The sequence below is a fragment of the Pimephales promelas genome, chromosome 21 (assembly GCF_988280905.1).
Source record: "Pimephales promelas chromosome 21, fPimPro1.hap1.1, whole genome shotgun sequence".
In the NCBI taxonomy this organism is placed as follows: domain Eukaryota; kingdom Metazoa; phylum Chordata; class Actinopteri; order Cypriniformes; family Leuciscidae; genus Pimephales; species Pimephales promelas.
Genome location: NC_142789.1, coordinates 4,544,677 through 4,566,034, shown reverse-complemented (window position 1 = coordinate 4,566,034; position 21,358 = coordinate 4,544,677). Strand labels below are relative to the sequence as shown.

Genomic DNA, 21,358 nt, shown 5'->3' with positions numbered 1-21,358 from the left:
CCTAATCCTCCCCATCTCCACCCCTCGGATGTTGATCTGACTCCTCCCCGTGGATCTCATGTACTGCATTGAGGTGCTACTGGGAGAAGCTGATGTTCTGTTCGTGACGCAGGAGTTTAATGGATATAATCTGTGTTTGTGTTTCAGAGTCGTAGTGAAATGAAGAACGGCTGTATCCTCCGCCTGGCTATCTCTCCTGTGAGTCACACACACACACACACACACTTTCTGCTGTGTCTCCTGTGAAGACCTCCTCCCCTTCACCTCTGCACTGATAACATGGTGTCACATGGATTCTGTGTTATGATTTTTTAAGGCTAGATAAGTAATTTGTAGAGAAAGACTACGCGTCTGCGCACATATACGGGCACTGTTGTTACACTACACACTACGCACTACACTACACTACACACTACACTAAACACTGTTGTTACACTAAACACTACACACTACACTGCACTAAACAGTCCCTCCAGAAAAACGCGATTATGCGATCGCTGAATTCAATGCAAAATCAGCCAAAGTCCGCATATTTATGCGGGGGCCGCATTTTTTCAAATACGCCTCACTTTCGCCGCATAAATTGCCGATTTCCGTGCAAAATATGCGGGGTTTGCATAATTTCATAATCCTCGCATTTTCGTTGCAAAAAAAGTCACATGTATCTTAGCAGAAAGTTGAAAAATGTTGCGTTTGCTTCACACAAGAGCAGCCATTTCCCCCTGTTTCCATGGGAACGTTATCAAGTGACGCAGTTACGCGACGCCAGACAGACTCACGGAGGCGATTGACATCTCACAAATCTAACTCGTATAACTGTCTGTCACACGTTCTACTGTCACATCGTTACTTAATAAACAACATAAGATAAAAGTAGTAGCATTAAACAGAAATTACCCGCACACATGGGGTGTTCGACAGTTCAACAGGGAGCGCGCAGCTCTTAAAGGGGCCACACCTTATTTACACTCTTAGAGTCTGAAATAAAACAAGATGAGAAATTAAATATTCCCAGCACTTTCTATGATGTAGTATGCTTTTTTATCAAAGGAAGTAATAAGAAATGACTCTTATATTAACAGGATGTTGGGGGAATCACTTTTTTTCTCTTTTTCATCAAACCGCAATTTTTGCAAGTTCCCTCAATTTTTGTAAATTCCAGCAATTTCATCGCATAAAATTGCATAAATATCCCACATATTCCATCGCATTTTTAAAGAAAACTGGCCGCATAATCAATCAATTTTTGCCCGCAACAATCACAAAAAAAACTCCGTGTTTTTCTGGAAGGACTGAATACTATTATGGTAAATGTTGAATATAAATCTCAAATTTTTTCACAAATTTTTGGAAATTACCACCACAAAATCAGTCATTTTGATCGCAAAAATCACACAAAAAAAATCGTGAAATCCTGGAGGGACTGGTTAATATGCCGTGACAATGGCAGGCGCTCAAACTCAAAGTACAATATTACACTTTTTTTAAAAAGCACGGAAAGATCAACTTGATATATATATAAATAATGTTGCCCCCTCATTTAAAGACGGGACCCCCCAAAAATAAAATTCTGGCTACGCCCCTGCTACACACTACACTAAACACTGTTGTTACACGACACACTACGCACTACACTACACAATACACTACACACTAAACACTGTTGTTACACTACACACTACACACTAAACACTGTTGTTACACTACACACTACGCACTACACTACACAATACACACTACACTAAACACTGTTGTTACACGACACACTACACTAAACACTGTTGTTACACTAAACACCACACATTACACTAAACACTGTTGTTACACGACACACTACACTAAACACTGTTGTTACACTAAACACCACACACTACACTAAACACTGTTGTTACACTAAACACCACACACTACACTAAACACTGTTGTTACACTAAACACCACACATTACACTAAACACTGTTGTTACACGACACACTACACTAAACACTGTTGTTACACTAAACACCACACACTACACTAAACACTGTTGTTACACTAAACACTGTTGTTACACTACATACTACACACTACACTACACTAAACACTACACACTACACTAAACACTGTTGTTACACTACATACTACACACTACACTAAACACTGTTGTTACACTAAACACTGTTGTTACACTACACACTACACTACACTACACTAAACACTACACACTACACTAAACACTGTTGTTACACTACACACTCCACTAAACACTACACTACTCTAAACACTACACTACACACTACACTGCACTAAACACTCTTGTTACACTACAAACTACACTACATTACATTAAACACTGTTGTTACACTAAACACTACACACTACACTAAACACTGTTGTTACACTAAATACTACACTACACTACACTAAACAATGTTGTTACACTACACACAACACTACACTACACTAAACAATGTTGTTACACTACACACTACACTAAACACTGTTGTTACACACTACACTAAACACTTGTTACACTACACACTATACTACACTACACTAAACACTGTTGTTACACTACATACTACACTACACTACACTAAACACTCTTGTTACACTAAACACTACACTAAACACTGTTGTTACACACTACACTAAACACTTGTTACACTGCACACTATACTACACTACACTACACTAAACACTGTTGTTACACTACATACTACACTACACTACACTAAACAATGTTGTTACACTACACACTACACTACACTAAACACTCTTGTTACACTAAACACTACACTAAACACTGTTGTTACACTACATACTACACTACACTACACTAAACAATGTTGTTACACTACACACTACACTACACTAAACACTCTTGTTACACTAAACACTACACTAAACACTGTTGTTACACACTACACTAAACACTTGTTACACTGCACACTATACTACACTACACTACACTAAACACTGTTGTTACACACTACACTAAACACTTGTTACACTGCACACTATACTACACTACACTACACTAAACACTGTTGTTACACACTACACTAAACACTTGTTACACTGCACACTATACTACACTACACTACACTAAACACTGTTGTTACACTACACTAAACACTACACACTACACTACACTAAACATTACACACTCCACTAAACACTACACACTACACTACTCTAAACACTCTTGTTACACTAAACACTGTTGTTACACACTACACTAAACACTGTTGTTACACTACACCTTACACTACACACTACACTAAACATTACACACTACACTAAACACTACACACTACACTACACTAAACATTACACACTCCACTAAACACTAAACACTACACACTACACTAAACACTGTTGTTACACTACACCTTACACTACACTAAACACTACACACTACACTAAACATTACACACTACACTAAACACTACACATTACACTAAACATTACACACTACACTAAACACTACACACTACACTACACTAAACATTACACACTCCACTAAACACTACACACTACACTACATTAAACACTGTTGGTACACTACACACTACACTAAACACTGTTGTTACACTACACACTACACTAAACACTGTCGTGTGAATGAGCGGCCGGAGTGCATTAGGGGTTTTCTGTTAGAGCCGTGTCGTGTTAGCGGCAAGTTAATAACTAATCATCTTTGCAACAGAAGTGAATCAATCAAAGCTAACTTTATCTGGACAATAACTTTATTCTAGATCTACTGTAAATCCTAAACAATCTCTGTTACTGTAATCTCCTGTCATCACTGTAAAGCTGCTTTCAAACAGTCCATTGTTAAAAGCGCTGTATAAATAAAGGAGACTTGACTGTGCGGAAGCCAGGTCTGATTCCCGTAGATCAGTGTGTGTCAGAGATCCTGACGGGGTTGTGTGTGTGTCAGATGCGAGCGGCTCGACAGTTGCTGGAGCGGATCCAGTCTCACGGGATCGACGCGCGTCTGGAGGCGCTGAAGGAGTTAGCCAAACTTTCCGCTGACCCCACATTCGCCACAGAGTTCATCAACATGGAGGGTCTGGCGACGCTGGCACGGCTTGTGGAGAGTGGCACACAGTAAGTGTCCCTCGCACACACACACACACACACACACACACACACACACACACACACACACGATGAGCTTGGTGGACTCATGTACAGTTGTGGCCAAAAGTGACGTTATTTTACTGTTATTTTAACACATTTTTATTGATAATATGTAAATAAAGAGTCAAGATGCCAACCACTTTTGGCTACTACTGTAAACTTTTGATGCAAAGAGATTTAAATGGCTAATCACAAAAATATGATGACATTTTACCTCTTGGTAAATATATATATATATATATATATATACACTACCATTTAAATATAGTTTGCTCAGCAAGGCAATTTATTTGATCAAAAATACAGTAAAAACAGTAATATTGTGAAATATTGCAATTTAAAGTAACTGTTGTCTGTGAACAGGGCTCAAAATTAATTATTTTTACTTGGTAGCAACTTCAAACATTTAGGAGCACAGATAATAAATTACAGGAACATCTCTGTGTGTGTGTGTCTTATTCGCATATCTCTCAAACCGTTAGACTGATGGATTTCAGACTTGACCAGTGTCTTGTTACGGGTACCAGTAAGTGCAGTGCCCTGTTTGACGTTGTTTGGATTAGAAATGCAAAAGATATTGTTAAATAGTTTAAAATAGTTTAGATGAACGTTTATATCAGAATATTAATTTTTAAACCACACCAAAACAACAATCGCTAAAAACCATTATAAATTGTCACCATATCACTATTATAAATTGTTATGCAACCATGTAGTTAAATTTTCCATATGTACTTTATGTCATTGTTAGTATCAGTATTTGTTTTTAATTTTGTACAAATAAAAATGCCACTGAAATTTTGCTGTGTAATTTTAACAACGAGCACTCAAACACACCAAACCAACACACACACACAAAAACTGACTAAAAAAAACATTGCACTACGATAATATATTAACTGATTTAATTCTAATATATTAATAGGTGGTGTTAAATTTCAAATATAACTCCCAAATATATTTTCAGGTCACACAGATTAAATTCCGGGAGCGAATGTGAACAAAATGGGAGTGTGAATAAATAGTGAAGTGTAATTTATTCCTGTGATCAAAGCTGAATCTTCAGCATCATTATTCCAGTCTTCCGTGTCACATGATCCTTCAGAAATCACTCTAATATGAGGCTTTGATGCTCAATAAACATTTTTGATTATTGTCAATGTTGAAAACAGTTGTAGACATTTATTTATTACAATTATTTATTTTCAGAATTCTTTGATGAATAAAAAGTTGAAATATAATCTTTTGCTACATTATAAATGTCTTTACTTTCACTTTTGATCAATTTAATGTGTCCTTGCCAAATAAAAGTATTGATTTATTGTTAAAAATATTCTGATTCTTATAGTGTATAATGTTACAAAAGCATATTTTTTGCAATTTCTGAAGGATCATGTGACGCCGAAGACTGGAGTAATGATGCTGAAAATTCAGGAATTCATTACACTTTAAAATGTGTTCAAATAAAAAAGAGTTATTTTAAATTGTAATAATATTTTTACAGTTTTTTTTTGTATTTTTAATTAAATAAATGCCTTGGTGAGCAGAAGAGACTTCTTCCCAAACTTTTGAATGGTGGTGTATATTTATAACTATATCCTTGATTATTGTTTAAAATTGTGCTGGTGGTTGTTTGTCATCTTAAATATGAGATTGAAGAAGTATGATTCAGTTCAGACGTCATGGCTCATTTCAGTCTGTGTTTCAGTGCTTCATGTGTGTGTTTTCTATGTGTAGTTTTGGGGAGATGTTGGCCTTCACTCTCACTGCGTTTCTGGAGCTCATGGATCACGGTATCGTGTCTTGGGATCTGATTTCCTTGTCCTTCATTAAACAGGCAAGTACAACACAAACTCTGACTCTTTCTAAAGAAACCTTTCTCAACATAAAAATAAATACATCTTAAAACAAGTAAAACTACCAACGAGGTTAGGAAAAAAAATCTTAATTTAAATGGAAAACAAGAAAAGAAATCTTAATTCAAATGGAAAACAAGATTATTTTTCATACCCCATTGGCAGATAATTTTGGTTGTTTTAAGCAAAAACTCATTTTTTCGAATTTCTCATGTCATTTTACTTATAGTAAATCCTTCTTAATTTCACAATTTCTAGATATTTGGCCAATAAAAAGCTAAGTAAGAAAAGCATTTTCATCAACATGGTTCATTAGCGATGACTCAAATGAAAATAAATTGGTTGAGTGAATGAGTCAATGACTTGCTCATAAACAGACTCATTCACTGTCACTATTCATAAGCTATAATCATCAAAATGATAACAAATAAAGTCTTGAAATATTTAATTTGCACATAATTCTATATAGTATATTAATTTCACCTTTTAATTTGAATTACTGAAATAAATACACTTTTGCACGATATTTTTTCGATTTTTATAATCAGAAAACATTTTTCGAATTTCTCATGTCATTTTACTTATCTAGTAAATCCTTCTTGATTTCACAATTTCTAGATATTTGGACAAAAAAAACTAAGTAAGAAAAGCATTTTTTTGCAGTGCAGTCCTCACATCTGATTGGTTAAGCAGCGTTGCATTAGTACTGATATAAGAGTCATTCACCATCATGGTTCATTAGCGATGATTCAAATGAGTGAATGAGTCAATGACTCATTCACTGTCACTATTCAATTTTTAGTTCCATTGCCTGGTAGACCAGTGTTTATGTCATGTGATAGTCATGTGAGTGTGGTGTGTGCCAGATTGCGGGTTACGTGAACCAGCCCATGGTGGACGTGTCCATCCTTCAGCGCTCACTGGCCATCCTGGAGAGTATGGTGCTCAACAGCCACAGCCTGTACCAGCGCGTGGCGCAGGAGATCACTGTGGCGCAGCTCATCGCACACCTGCAAGTGTGAGCACATACACGCACACACACACGCACACACACTCGCAGCAGCGCAGGTCACGTGCTTCTCTCCTGCACGCACACACACACACACACACACACTGAATGTGCCGAGCTGTGTGATAAAAACCCTCCAGAGCTCCAGACAGTGACACGGGATCTAGAGTCCGGAAGTGTTGGAGTCCAAGAGCAAGATACCTCTAACTGTGTGTGTGTGTGTGTGTGTGCGTGTGTGTGTCATCAACTCCTCAGGTCCAATCAGGAGATCCAGACGTACGCCATCGCTCTCATCAACGCCCTGTTCCTCAAAACACCAGAGGACAGACGCCAGGTAAACACACACTCACACAAACACCGTCTGACACACTAATCAACTCACTCTTCAGTCATTGGTCGTTTCTCAATACCAAGTACGCAGACTTCGGACTTGCGTCCTTGGTAGTTCAGACTTGCAAGTTCGACTCTGGAGAACGAACTCCCGAGGATGCGAGGACGCAAGTCCGGTTCTTCTGCAAATGGAACAGAGCGTACTTGATCGTGTCACTCAGCACGCTCTACTCTATATTTTAGGCAACAATAAAACGAAATATGTTATAAAACACCCCTCTGACTCTTCATTAACAAAAAACAACATAGCCTGTAATAGCCTAATGGCCATGTGGTTCAGGTAACGCGATTCTCTTCACTGCATATACATGCATTATAACAAAATGAACATGCATATTTATAACAAAATGAACATGATCTTTTTGTTTTCATTTTAAAAATATGAAACATTGGATTTTTATTGACATTTATCAAACAGAGACAGGGTTATGTCATTTTATTTTATTGTTCGTATAGTGAAGACAATATAAAAAAATAGCCATGAAACCTTAAAAACTATTTTTTTTTTTTTTTTTTGCGCCATGGAACAAATTATAGTTTAATGAGACCAAAGATAGACTTATACACAAGACGAGTTATACGTCAAGGTTTATCCACTAGACTAGAGAGATCAGAGCCGGCGGCAAACGTCAGAAGCACTAGCCGAGGAAAAGCTGTTCCAGTCGGGGTTGATCTCGCTGAGTGTCCGCTGAAGGCTTGGATGTCAGAACTCCGAAAACGTCAGATGCATTTTACAATATAGGCGCTATCTTTATAAATAAACTACAGATTTGAGATTTAAACAACCACATTCTCGCCTGAAACACTCTTAAAATTACATTTCATGACTCAATAACAGTAGTATTTTGATATTTCGCGGATTTTCTCCTCTCCCATTGACGCTTGCTGGTTGGTGCGAGATGCATTCTGGGATACGTGGCTATCTCAAGTCCACACAAGTCACCTCTCGATGCATCCTCGGTAAACGGGGCGGATCAAGAACACATCCGGGGATTTGAAGTGGACTTGGCTAGATGCGAACTTTGAATTGGAACAGTACTTCGGCAGCGACTGATGACGTTTCACAAGTCCACAAGAACACAAGTACAGACAAGTACGCATATTGAGAAACGGCCACTGTTTCAGAGTAGGAACGTCCACACACTGTCATTCACACATGTTTAACAGATAACAGTGATGATAACTATAACAATAAAGATATAGCTGTAAAAATCATTCTAAATATAAAACAATTGCAGACTTAACATCAAAACTATAACAATAACGGCAGAGGAACGATATTGTTGGAATCACTTTCATAAATTTTTTTTCCAGCTGATGAATGATAGAAAAACATTAAAGTCAATCATTTCATCCCTTAAGTCAAGTCAAGTCAAGTCACATTTATTTATATAGCGCTTTTCACAATACAGATTGTATCAAAGCAGCTTCACAGTGATAACAGGAAAGTAGTACAACACAGATCAATAATATTGTTAAATATTAAATAACCCCAACTAAAACTAATCTTTTCCCTTGTAAATTGTAAAATGTCTTAAAGCCTTAAAATAACTTGAATGTAACTCGACACCCTTGCCTCATTTAGTATGTGCGGTTCTATGAATATGCAAATGAGCTCACTCACTCAGCTCAGAGATCCACTGGTTGACGATCACACGTTGATCTGATTGGTTACAAGGTAGTTTGTGACATTAGAAACACCAGCGATTTCAAACCGTGTTTTTGAGACTGTCTTTGGTTCACTGCAGTTTTAAGGAGAAAATACTCAGCAATGCTGTCGACTTATGAATTTACACATGGTTTGTCTTAAAGCAGATTAAAACACCACATAGACACATAAACAACATTAAAAACTGGATTTTCACCACCGGGGGACTTTTTACAGCCAATCAGAATCCATCCTGCTTTAAATCAAAATTGAACCTATTTACTTTGTTAGCGCATATTACTAGTCTTGTGGTGAACAATTAATCCATATATATGTTAATATATATTAAAAAAGTTAATATATATTCAAATATTATTATATATATTATATAATAAATAAATATTATATAAAAGCAAGTTAATATATATTAAAAAAATGTTTTTACCTTAGTAATCTTTAATCAAAATCTGAAAAGTTACTTCCGGTCTGCAACGGTTTCTTTTTCTGATGACGTAGGTTTCACAGTTTGGGTGGGGAAACGCGTAACCACTCCCCTCAAACCGTTAGTTTGCTATGAGCGAGAGATGGAGAGGAGGAGCGCTAGAGTAAAACCCTGCCCTCTGTTCAATATTCCGTTTCACTTGGAAATACGTCACAGCACTGGAGAAAAATCGTTTGCAACTTCCGGTTCACGGGGACTTTAAAGAGCCCAAGCATTTAAAGCGACAGACATAAACTGCAGCTCAAGCGTAGAATAAAAAGGATGATACCGTTGGCTAGTGTGAATGCTAATATAGTTATCTTTATAGTTATCATTCTGGTGTGAACTAAGTGAGGTATGTTTTTGAATAGGTTCTTTACTTATGCAACACAACACTGCCTGTGACAGGGCCAGTTTTAACACTGTATTATAAAGTTATTCTATAACTGTTAGGTCAGAAGAACCAAGAGAACCGGACACAAAACACATCCTAAATGTTTCTATCAGTAAAAGTTGACATTCTGTGTTTGTGGAGGAAAAGTCTATTACAGGTGAAACTCAAAAAATGTGAATGTGTAATTCAACATAAAAGGTGTAACTAAAATATTATATAGACTCATTAAATGAAAAGTGAGATATTTCAAGCCTTCATTTGATATCATTTTGATGATTATGGCTCTAAATTATAATATTGTGAAAAGGTATTCATAAGCTATAAATGTATATAATCATATCATATAAATAATCAAATTCATAACATAATCACATAATCATCAAAATGATAACAAATAAAGGCTTGAAATATCTCACTTTGCATGTAATTCTATATAATATATTAATTTCACCTTTTAATTTGAATCACTGAAATAAATGAACTTTTGCACGATATTCTCATTTTTCGAGTTTCACCTGTATAGTCAGACCGAATAGAGAACAACAGAATTGTTGGAAATGATCACACATAGTAATATATAATACAAAATATAATTAATAATCTATTGTTTACAAGAAATATTTCCAGTGCTCAAATCTGATTGATCAAGCGAGCAGCTTCGCATTAGTCCTGATATAGCAGTTCATTAATTCACCAAACGATTAGTTCGTCAGCTCTGATTCATTCAGGAACCAAACATGTGACTCTTTATGAACGAGTCATTGATTCGTTCACTCAACCAATTTGTTGGATGCTCTCAAAACATTCTCATTTGTTACAGTTGGTTGTGTATTTATTGTTATAGTTTGGAGTGTGGTTTAGACATTCACAGACTGATGTGACTCTGTGTGTGTGTTTATGGCAGGAGATGGCGGGTACACTGGCTCAGAAACACCTGCGCGGCATCATACTGAATGTAAGTGTGTGTGATCCTCCTAGTTAGGGTGACCAGATGAGATTGGCTAAAATTTGGGATGGTTTTCGGATGACGAATAGGGGTTTGGTGGCTACTATGGATACATGGATACTTCCCCGCCCACTTGTTTGTGCTTTTTAGCGGCATGTTGGTGTTCCCGTACACCAGCCATGTCAACGAAACGAAAATGAGCTTTTCAAAGCTTATCTAAATTGGTGCCTACGGTATCTTTGTAGAACGACTCAACCTCTACGAACAGTTTTTAATGTTTTAGCAGACAATAACTACTCAAGATTTTGCCTTATAAGTATAATTTTCGAGACAATTAGGGACAACAGCTTAGATTTCAGGACTGTCCCGAATTTTTGGGTTGTCTGGTCACCCTACTCCTAGTAGATCAACAGTTAATAGTGGTTTAGAAGCAGTGTGATGATAAGTGTTGTTTAGGAAACACCGGTGTGTGTGTGTAACAGCATTGACAATCTCTTCCCCAGCACATCATCCGTGGGAATCGGCCCGTCAAAGCTGAAATGGCACATCAGCTCTATGTGCTGCAAGTTTTGACCTTCAACCTTCTGGAGGAACGCATGATGACCAAAATGGACCCCAATGATCAGGCGAGCTTTATGTCTGAAAATGATTCACATGTCATTATCAGGCTTGTGCGCAATTCAGAATTGAATTGAGCATGACTCCTGAATTCCAATTCAATTCATGATTTTGAATTGAATTTGAATTGATGTCAAAAACAGGATCTAGAATTATAATTCGAATTTGAATTGAAGGAAGCAGAATTGCAATTCAATAAAAATTCAAATGTTTAACAATGAAGCTTTACAGTGTGTCAGATATGATTGCATTATATATTCTATAAATTATATTAGTTTGAAATACTTGTACAGATTAAACATGAAATGTTTTCCCCCAGCAATTAAAATTAAAATCTCTAGTCACAAAACAATTGAACATGATAGAACATGACTCTATTTCCCAGGATTACTTTATTAAATCTTTAGGGGAAAAAACAATTTGAGGATATATATATACTGTATATATATATATATATATATATATATATATATTAGAACAAAATGTATGCAGGGTTGAAGAGTGACTAGTAATATGTAATGAAATAATGCTATTAAATTACAAAATGAGTGTAATTGTATTTAGTTGTATTACTGAGGTAAAATGTGTAATTCAATTAGTTACTAATCAAATTAAAAGGAAATTGCTTTACATTGAAGTAATCCAAATAAAGTAATCCAAACCACATTTATATGGGTAACTTTTATAACGAAGCAATTACATTTCCAAAGTAACCTTCCTAAAACTGAATTTATGTGAGATTCAACACATTATTTCTGTTGTCTGACTGTGTGGAATTTCTTTAAATTGCCATGAATTTAATTCCACTCCTTGTCATTCCAATTTAAATTCAACTTCCTGTGGGGCGGAGTCAATTCGATAGGCTATTTGCACGCATTAGTTCCGCATCTGACGCAACACTGCTCTTCAGTTTCCGGCTGGGGAGATTTAAAGCGGAGGAAAACCGAGGAAAGCGGGTCTTCAAAATGTACTGTCCTCCCATCTTCGAAACGAAACTTTAATACGTTTAGATGTAATTTTATTGATAGTTATTTTTATTTAATATAATAAACAAAGAAGCATAAACAAAATGAAGGGTGTCTGTTTTGTCTGTTTTTGTGAGTAGCATTTCTTTAGTATTGCCATAGAGTATAAAAACCAATATAAATTCTCGGTATAGCATTGGACTCTACAATCGGCGGAAGTAATCCAGCATCCTTAGAGGCGTCGCGGTTCGGTGCATGAATTTACACGGAGAATACACCAAATTAATTAATGTAATAATTAATGTAACTACTGTTAGATACCCGGTTCTTTAGGGACACATGATCTGTAGCTCCGCCTTAGCTCTGATTGGCACCAATGTAGCCGAGCTCCGCCTAGTATGCAGTTTTTTTTCAGGTCGACGTTCCAGTGAGTGAGTCAAAAGCTGTGTCTGAAACCGCTCACTCATTCACTCATTCACTAATCCCTATAGTGTATGGCATCTGCATGGAGTGAAGGAAATAAAGTGAGTGAATTCGGACGTTGGTGTTTACATTGTGCGTCGGAGAGCTGGAGAAACGGCTTCGTCACACGTAGTGCTAAAACTTCTTCTATCCTTACGTGATGTACCCGTATAAGGCCGTGTGTCCAGCAAAGTGTTTTTCCATGTTCCTGGCGTATGTTTTCAATTGTTTTCAATGGGAGCGCCGCGTTTTTTTAAACGCCATGAGCGTAACGAGGCGCTGAGCGTTTTTTTCACGCTGAAGCGCTGAGCGCCGGGCGTTTTTTACTGGTCGACGAGAGTTGAAAAATGTTCAACTTTGGATAAAACGCAGCGCTCATCACTGTCACTTCGTATCCAGCCGTCCAATCACAGTGGATACTCATATATAAACAATATTTATATTTAATATTTATATATAAACAATATGAATGTTAGCCAGAGGAGAACTGGCCCCCGACTGAGCCTGGGTTCGCCCAAGGTTTTTTCTCCATCCAATCTGATGGAGTTTTGGTTCCTTGCCACTGTCGCCTTGCTTTTGCCTTGCTTTTGGCCTGCTTAGTCGGGGTTATTTATTTATTATTTAATATTAACAATTTTAAAAACCGCTATATAAATAAATATGACTTGACTTGACTTGACAGTGGAGGAGGGCGGGGCTAAACCAGCTAAACGAGCAAAATGGATGAAAAATACATTTTTGATATGAAACAAATTATCTACGAAATCAGTTACAAGTAAACTGTGCTGCAGATATTCTGTATCATAGCAACGAAACGTCTCAATGGAAAAAAACGCTGCGCTAGTGCCCAAAGCATGGCGTCTTCAGCAGAGCGTCTGGCGTTTTCAGCTGGCTAAAAACACTTTGTTGGACACACGGCCTAACTAGTACACCACTGTAGCACGATGTTCACACAGATCACTAAAGCACAACAGAAGTTCCTAAAAATCTGTAAATATTGCATTCGGTCTCTGAGCTGTTGATGGAGAGATCTGATCTCTGTGTGTGGACCAAACCTGTTTCAGGACTCTTGTCTCAATGGATTATTACAATATTTACAAAGAAATGAAGACCAGGCACAACACCTGACAAAGCCTCTGTAGTACGTTTATGACAAAATAGAAGTGACGTTTAAATGGCAAACATTTACTGGAAAATGCTTTAATTCATTTGCATGTTTAATGACATGTAGGCTATATTAATGTATGATTAAAGATTTATATCTGAATTCATATGCAATATCTAAGTCCACAAGTCCACAAATAAGACTAACATGCAGTAGCGGAGTGGCAATCGGGAGAGTCGGGAGTTTTCCCGGTGGGCCGGTAGTGTTTCGAGGCCGCGAGGGCCGGTCTGATAAAATGTATTTATTGGAAGTTCGCCATGTGCACTTGGGGCCCAAGCTAAGGGAAGAAAATGTAAATCAATTTTTTTTTACATTTTCTATAACGGAGCATATATTTGCACTAAGTGCCTGTCTTTACAGCAAAAAGACGCCCATCTTGAAACAGCTTAAGTGGCGTAGGTCGTAGGGCGTGAAGTGCTTGAAAGTAGCTTTTGATGTGCTGAACACGAGTTCGAATCCGCCTTTTGCCGAACTCTCTCTTCTCCCTTTTCCCAACACATATGTAAAGATGTAAAATGTAAAACCTAACATTAAAGGGTTAGTTCACCCAAAAATGAAAATTCTGTCAGTATTTACTCACCCTCATGTTGTTCCAACCCCGTAAGACCTTCGTTCATCTTCGGAACACAAATTAAGATATTTAAGATATTAAGATCGCTCCTGCATACTAGTCCTATAGGCTTCTTGAGGGAATGACTCTTGCTGTCCTCGAAAAGTCATTAAAGACATCGTTAAAATAGTCCAAGTGACTACAGGGGCTCAATCTTAAGTTTATCAAACGACGAGAACACTTTTGTGCGCAAAAAAACAACAAAAATAACGACTTGATTTCAACTATTCGTTTATTTCTCCCTCTGCGCGAGTCAGGTTACTAGTTTAATAGTGTAAGCTTCCGTTATTGTACGTCACACACATCACACACATGACCAGCGTCAGCCAATAGTGAGCCTACGTGTGACGTAGCTCTACGCAATCACACTACGTTAACTGACTTACAGGCCCATGGAGAAATAAACGAATAGTTGAAATAAAGTCGTTATTTTTGTTGTTTTTTTGCGCACAAAAGTGTTCTCGTCGTTTGATAAACTTAAGATTGAGCCCCTGTAGTCACTTGGACTATTTTAACGATGTCTTTAATGACTTTTCAGGGACAGCAAGAGCCAGTCCCTCAAGAAGCCTATGGACTGTATGCAGGAGCGATCTTAATATCTTAAATATCTTAATTTGTGTTCCAAAGATGAACGAAGGTCTTACGGGGTTGGAACAACCTGAGGGTGAGTAAATACTGACAGAATTTTCATTTTTGGGTGAACTAACCCTTTAAGATCTCTAGCGTTATACTTTGCCAACGAACTAAAATTGAAACCATGATATGGCGTTGCGCCATTATAATAACTGACATTAGAATAGCATCCAGTTTGTGCAGCGTGATTACTTTGCTCACGCGATCATCATGGTCTGGTGTTTTCTCCTAAATAAAAGCTCAAGGGTTTATTTCTTGCAAGTGAAGAAATTAGGACAAAAGTATTTTAATTTTCCTATATTAGCCTATAGTGTAATGTAGGCTAAAATATACTTTTGAAATACTCATTTTCATTTACATAGTACATTTATAGGCTAAATGGATTTTACAGTAGGCCTACGTCATAGGAATAATTATAAATCATTATTACTTTATTATAATAAATGTTTGGCATCCTAAAACACCATTGATAATGTAATGCAGACTGAGACTCTCATAAAAAGATGTTTGAGCCCTCTTTATTGTCGTGGTACAAATTAATACTTTTTCTTTGTTCAACGAGCAGTTCATGAGTTGAAGCTCTTAATTGTGATCTCTCAGAGAGCACGAGATTGATGCATTTAACCTTAAAATGTCCAAAATTTTCTTGCGGTGGAGCATGCCCCCGAACCCCCCTAGAGGCACAGAGTCCACCCAACATAGTTTTACAAATTACTATGGGAAAGAACGACCATTTATGAACTTTACTCCAGCATAGTACAACAAAGTTCCTTTTAAATCAGTAAAACTGTAAACGCTATCGGCTGGTAAAATCGTGCCGGCGACGAGGGCCGGTGGTCTACGAAATTTTCCGGTAGATTTTTTGGTCCCACTCCGCCCCTGCTAACACGGGTCATGTTCAAACACAAAGTGATGCTGTTTGCGAATGCTTGTTAGAACTATGATTTTGGGAAACAATAAACATTTGAACATTGGTAACATGACTGACTGTAGAAATCCCTTATATAAACTTAGGCCAGCATAATCATGGCATGAAACGCAAAACATTACCGATTTGTTTTCAACGTTCTCCAAGATACTTGGGAAAGTTGCGTTGTTTTATACTCTTCACACTGCCTGAATTATGTATGCTTGAACTCTTCAGACACAGAGAGATATCATATTTGAACTCCGAAGAATCGCATTTGAAGGAGACAGTGACCCGGGCGGCACGGAGAAGAGAAAGGCCATCTACACTAAAGACTACAAGATGCTGGGCTTCACCGTGAGTCCGTTTGCTTTCTGTCTCATATTCAGAAGATGATGTTTAATCACGAGAGATAATTACACTTCCTTTCCAAAACAGACGCTGATGTGTGTGATGTAATGGTTTCATTATGATCTGTGATAGTGATGTGTGTGAAGTGTGTGATGTGATTATTTAACGATGGATCAGTTATAGTGATGTGCTGATGTGTGTAATGTGATGTTTTAATGACAGATCAGTGATAGTGATAGTTTTGTGCACAGAATCCAATGAATCCTGCCATGGATTTCACTCAGACGCCTCCGGGAATGCTGGCGCTCGACAACATGCTGTACCTCGCCAAACTACACCAGGACACGTATATCAGAGTAACAGCTCACTTTCATAACCATTACCTCTTTTTATGTATTTTCTCAAGCACTGTGTGCTAAAATATTATTGTATACTATTAGTCAGAAAGCCATCAGAGTGAATTATAGTATTTAGATACCAGGATCAAACACAAGTAACATTATCAAAGCCTGAGTTACAAAAACAGAAAGAAGGAAATAAAAATCGCTGTGAACAAGGATGAATGTTAATCTCTTATGGGGTTCCAATTGTGCCAAAAATGAGTCGACTGCTTTGTGCTTTGTACTTTACATTTGTCCTGGACAACAGATATCGCCTAGTTGTTCAGATAAATTAGTGTATGTTGATATGTACTGTATGTTCTCTGTTTATGTCATCTTGCTCTGTCCTCTAGTTCCGTCATCTATGTCGTCTTGTTCTGTCATCTCTTTCTGTAGTCTTTACTTCAACTTCTTTAAGTTGAGTAAAGTTGGCAATAAATTCACAGATTCGAACTTCCCAGGTCAAACTCATGAGCTAAACGTTGTTATACACAAATAACACCTCATTTTAATCGTAGTAGCGTAGACGAGCAGCCACAACCTAATTTTCCGAGGGGACCATCTGCAAAGTGCAATAACCCGAAAACAGTCAATCACTTCACTGTCACACACTACAGTGTCACCAAATTCAGTTCACACACCGCTGCTGTCCTGCTGGTTATACTACAACACTTACTTTGTTTTTTCATAATTTTTATGATTTTTATTTATGACAAATATTCAATAACTTCACTGTAATACACTGCATTGTTGCCAAATTCACACACCACTGCTCATTTTTGGCACAAATGGAGCCCCATAATATTGCAGTATCATGCGCTTTCATTGATCACGAAAGTATAACAATAAACAGCTCCTCAATGAGTTGGATGTCAGATTTTGGTGTGGTGTGAGGATATTTGTCCTCATTTTGTGAGTCCCAAACCAGGTACAGTAATCAATCCAAGGGTTAAAGGGATACTCCCCCAAAACATCTGTCATCATTTACTCATCCTCAAGTTGTTGCAATCCTGTATGAGTTTCTTTCTTCTGATGAACACAAAGGAATATATTTTGAAGAACGATTGAAACTTTGGCTCCATTGACTTCCATAGTATTTATTTTCTAAAATGGAAGTCAATGGCGCCAAACAAACGTTTGGTTCCAGTCATTCTTCATAATATCTTCCTTTGTGTTTAGCAGAAAAAGAAACTCATACAGGTTTGCAACAACTTGAGGGTGAGTAAATGATGACAGAATTTTTCATTTTTAATTGGAGTTTTCCTTTAAATCAAAACCACAAGACTAAACCTTATTCGGGAGTGTACAGACATTATATTATTTTTTTTTTAAATTTTATTACAAACTGACCTAATGTCTAAATGTAGGAAAGCTTAAAATCTGTAGAGATGTGATCACTTTACATGATGGACTGATATTTCTGACTTTATGTTTCTATTGTAACTTAAAATTATGAGAAAAATTGTTACTGTGAGGTGACACTATTTTACAGTATGTGTACTTTTCTAAGTAAATACTGGGTAAAATAAGGTAACGACAGCGGTTAAGGTTAGGTTCAGGGTTAGTACTCAGTTATTATTACCCAGTTATTGTTATTACTATAATAACTACATAAGATGTACATGGGAAACAGGACTGTAAAATAAAATGCTAATAAATGAAAAAAAAAAAGAGAATAAAAGTTTAGTTGAAATACTAAGTTTAAAAAAATGACATAAAAAGTCAAAATTAGGACATACTAAGTTAAAATTATGACCTAAATTTCATCATTATGTGCTGAAAACTTTTTGTCACATGGCCTGTGTTTCAGATAGTCCTGGAGAACAGCAGTCGAGAGGATAAACACGAGTGTCCGTTCGGGCGCTGTGCGATTGAGCTGACGCGTATGCTGTGTGATCTTCTACAGGTCGGAGAACTGCGTAAGTCGTGTCGTGTTATCTGTGCGATGTATTGTTATTTGCAACCTTGTTTTACGGGCAGTGGTGGAATGTAACGAAGTACAAATACTTCGTTACTTTACTTAAGTACATTTTTCACGTATCTTTACTTTACTTAAGTACAATAAATAGTGCCTACTTTTTACTTTTACTTCATTACATTTTGCAGCAATTATTATACTTTCTACTCCGCTACATTTCTACAACTTCTGTTACATTTTCTGATCAGTGTTTCCCCTGCCAAAATGTAATCTGACCGTCCGTTCGTTGCACGTTTGTCTCACCAGTGACGTTTGGTTGCCATAGATACAGTATATCAACCCGGTCACACTAAATGCGTCTCACACGCAGTGTGTTTATCGTGCAACTCATACGCGAAAATTTGTTTTTACGTGCATAGGAAACACACCGTGTGTAATATATGTTTGGTTTGGTTAGGATTATGGCAAGCCAAGAGGTTCAGAATTACACCATAAATGAATTGCGTTTACTGCCAAACATAGTTATTAACATATAGTAAGGATAAGCTTGATCTATATTGCCTAATTGCAAGCTTGTTTCAGAAATGGTGACATTTTTTTTCCATCATTATTGAACATCATTATAGGAGTAGGCTATTAGGTTGAATGAGTTAGAATTAAATGTTTTATTAATCATTAGAAAATAGACATTAAGAGAATAAATTGTTATGCAAGTACTTTTACTTTTAATACTTAAAGTACATTTAAAATAAAGTACTTTTTACTTTTTACTTAAGTATGGTTGTCATTGTGTTACTTCTACTTTTACTAAAGTAAATATTTATCTGGGTATTTGTACTTTTACTTAAGTACTGAGATTCAGTACTTCCTCCACCACTGTTTACGGGATTTGAAACGCGACTGAAAACTGTTTTTGAAAGAATCCCCACCACTTCAGGCTGACTTTTCACTGGGGCCATTTTTCCATCACAGACTTATTTTTGATATTATGCGGGAAATACAGATCCGATAATGTCCTGATGATCCCTCTTCTTAATCGGATCACAGTGATCAAGTGTAAACACAGACATCAATATTCTGATTTGTTACATTTTTAGAAACAACCGCTGTTTCTGCAGTTTGTGTGTGTGTGTGGACGTAAAGAGAGGCCTGTGTAAATGTAACCATGAACCGGTTTGTCTGTGCAGCGAATGAAGGCTGTAACGACTTCCATCCGATGTTCTTCACGCATGAGCACGCCTGGGAAGAGTTCTTCTGTGTGTGTATTCAACTGCTCAACAAGACCTGGAAAGAGATGAGGGCCACTGCGGAAGATTTCAACAAGGTGAGTGTGTGTGTGTGTGTGTGTGTGTAGGTTTAGGGGTCAGGTTAGTGTGTGTGTGTATTTGAGTGTGTGTGATGGATAGGGTTAGGGTTAGTGTATGTATGTGATGGGTAGGGTTAGTGACTGTTTGTGTGTGTGTGTGTTTCAGGTGATGACCGTCGTGCGTGAGCAGATCACCAGAGCTCTGGCCATGAAGCCGCCGTCACTGGAGCAGCTGCGGGTGAAACTGCGCAGTTTGAGTTACTCTGAGATCCTGCGTCTGCGTCAGTCTGAGAGAATGAGCCAAGACGACTTCCAGTCGCCTCCCATAATGTGAGTTTAAGACTCTTCCACTTCCAGTCGCCTCCCATAATGTGAGTTTAAGACTCTTCCACTTCCAGTCGCCTCCCATAATGTGAGTTTAAGACTCTTCCACTTCCAGTCGCCTCCCATAATGTGAGTTTAAGACTCTTCCACTTCCAGTCGCCTCCCATAATGTGAGTTTAAGACTCTTCCACTTCCAGTCGCCTCCCATAATGTGAGTTTAAGACTCTTCCACTTCCAGTCGCCTCCCATAATGTACAGATGCGATTCTGAACTTGCATAATGCCAGTGTGTGTTCTTCAGAAAATACATGAAGTGAGCAAGTGTAAATTTATTTGCATAATTTTCTTTGTAACCATGTACATTTCTTCTCTACAAGCAATCATTTTGTAATACATTTAATTATGTTTGAAAACATTACAACATATTATAGAAGCTGTCAAAAAATGTCATTCTCTGGTAAATCATGATTATGAAATAAAAAGTTGAAATGTTGACATGCAAAGTCATAATTATGACATAAAAGTCAAATTTATGAAATAAAATGTCAAATATATAGCATGGAATTATGAAACACTAAGTCAAAATGACTTGAATAAAAAACTAATATTACAATAATAAAAAAGTTGAAACATTTCGGTCTCACAACCTTCATCAGGTTTACACAATTTACAACCCCATCACATTTGAAGACAAAAACATGACCACTAAACGGGCTACACCTGTAACCATTTTTAACAAATTGTGGGCACATGATTATCACCACATCAACGTGTTTCTATACAATTACAATAGTCATTGAAAATACAAGGCAATAAAAATAAAAACAGTACAATATAATTAATAACATCACATTAAACAATGCTTCAT

The 21,358-nt window shown here is 37.1% G+C and overlaps 1 protein-coding gene across 2 annotated transcripts in view; it reads left to right on the top strand.

Annotated features, from left to right (window-relative positions):
• elmo2 (engulfment and cell motility 2) overlaps positions 1-21,358 on the top strand; it is a 42,908-nt gene that overhangs the window by 12,066 nt on the left and 9,484 nt on the right. The window contains exons 5-16 of one of the 2 annotated variants that reach the window (XM_039649142.2): positions 148-198; positions 3,926-4,095; positions 5,866-5,965; positions 6,851-6,996; positions 7,249-7,327; positions 10,811-10,861; positions 11,356-11,478; positions 16,450-16,569; positions 16,815-16,919; positions 18,754-18,862; positions 20,049-20,185; positions 20,334-20,497. In XM_039649142.2, the coding sequence (XP_039505076.2) occupies positions 148-198; positions 3,926-4,095; positions 5,866-5,965; positions 6,851-6,996; positions 7,249-7,327; positions 10,811-10,861; positions 11,356-11,478; positions 16,450-16,569; positions 16,815-16,919; positions 18,754-18,862; positions 20,049-20,185; positions 20,334-20,497 (1,355 nt within the window). Of the gene's footprint in view, positions 1-147; positions 199-3,925; positions 4,096-5,865; positions 5,966-6,850; positions 7,003-7,248; positions 7,328-10,810; positions 10,862-11,355; positions 11,479-16,449; positions 16,570-16,814; positions 16,920-18,753; positions 18,863-20,048; positions 20,186-20,333; positions 20,498-21,358 lie in introns of both variants that reach the window. The other variant, XM_039649141.2, reaches the window with a different exon arrangement.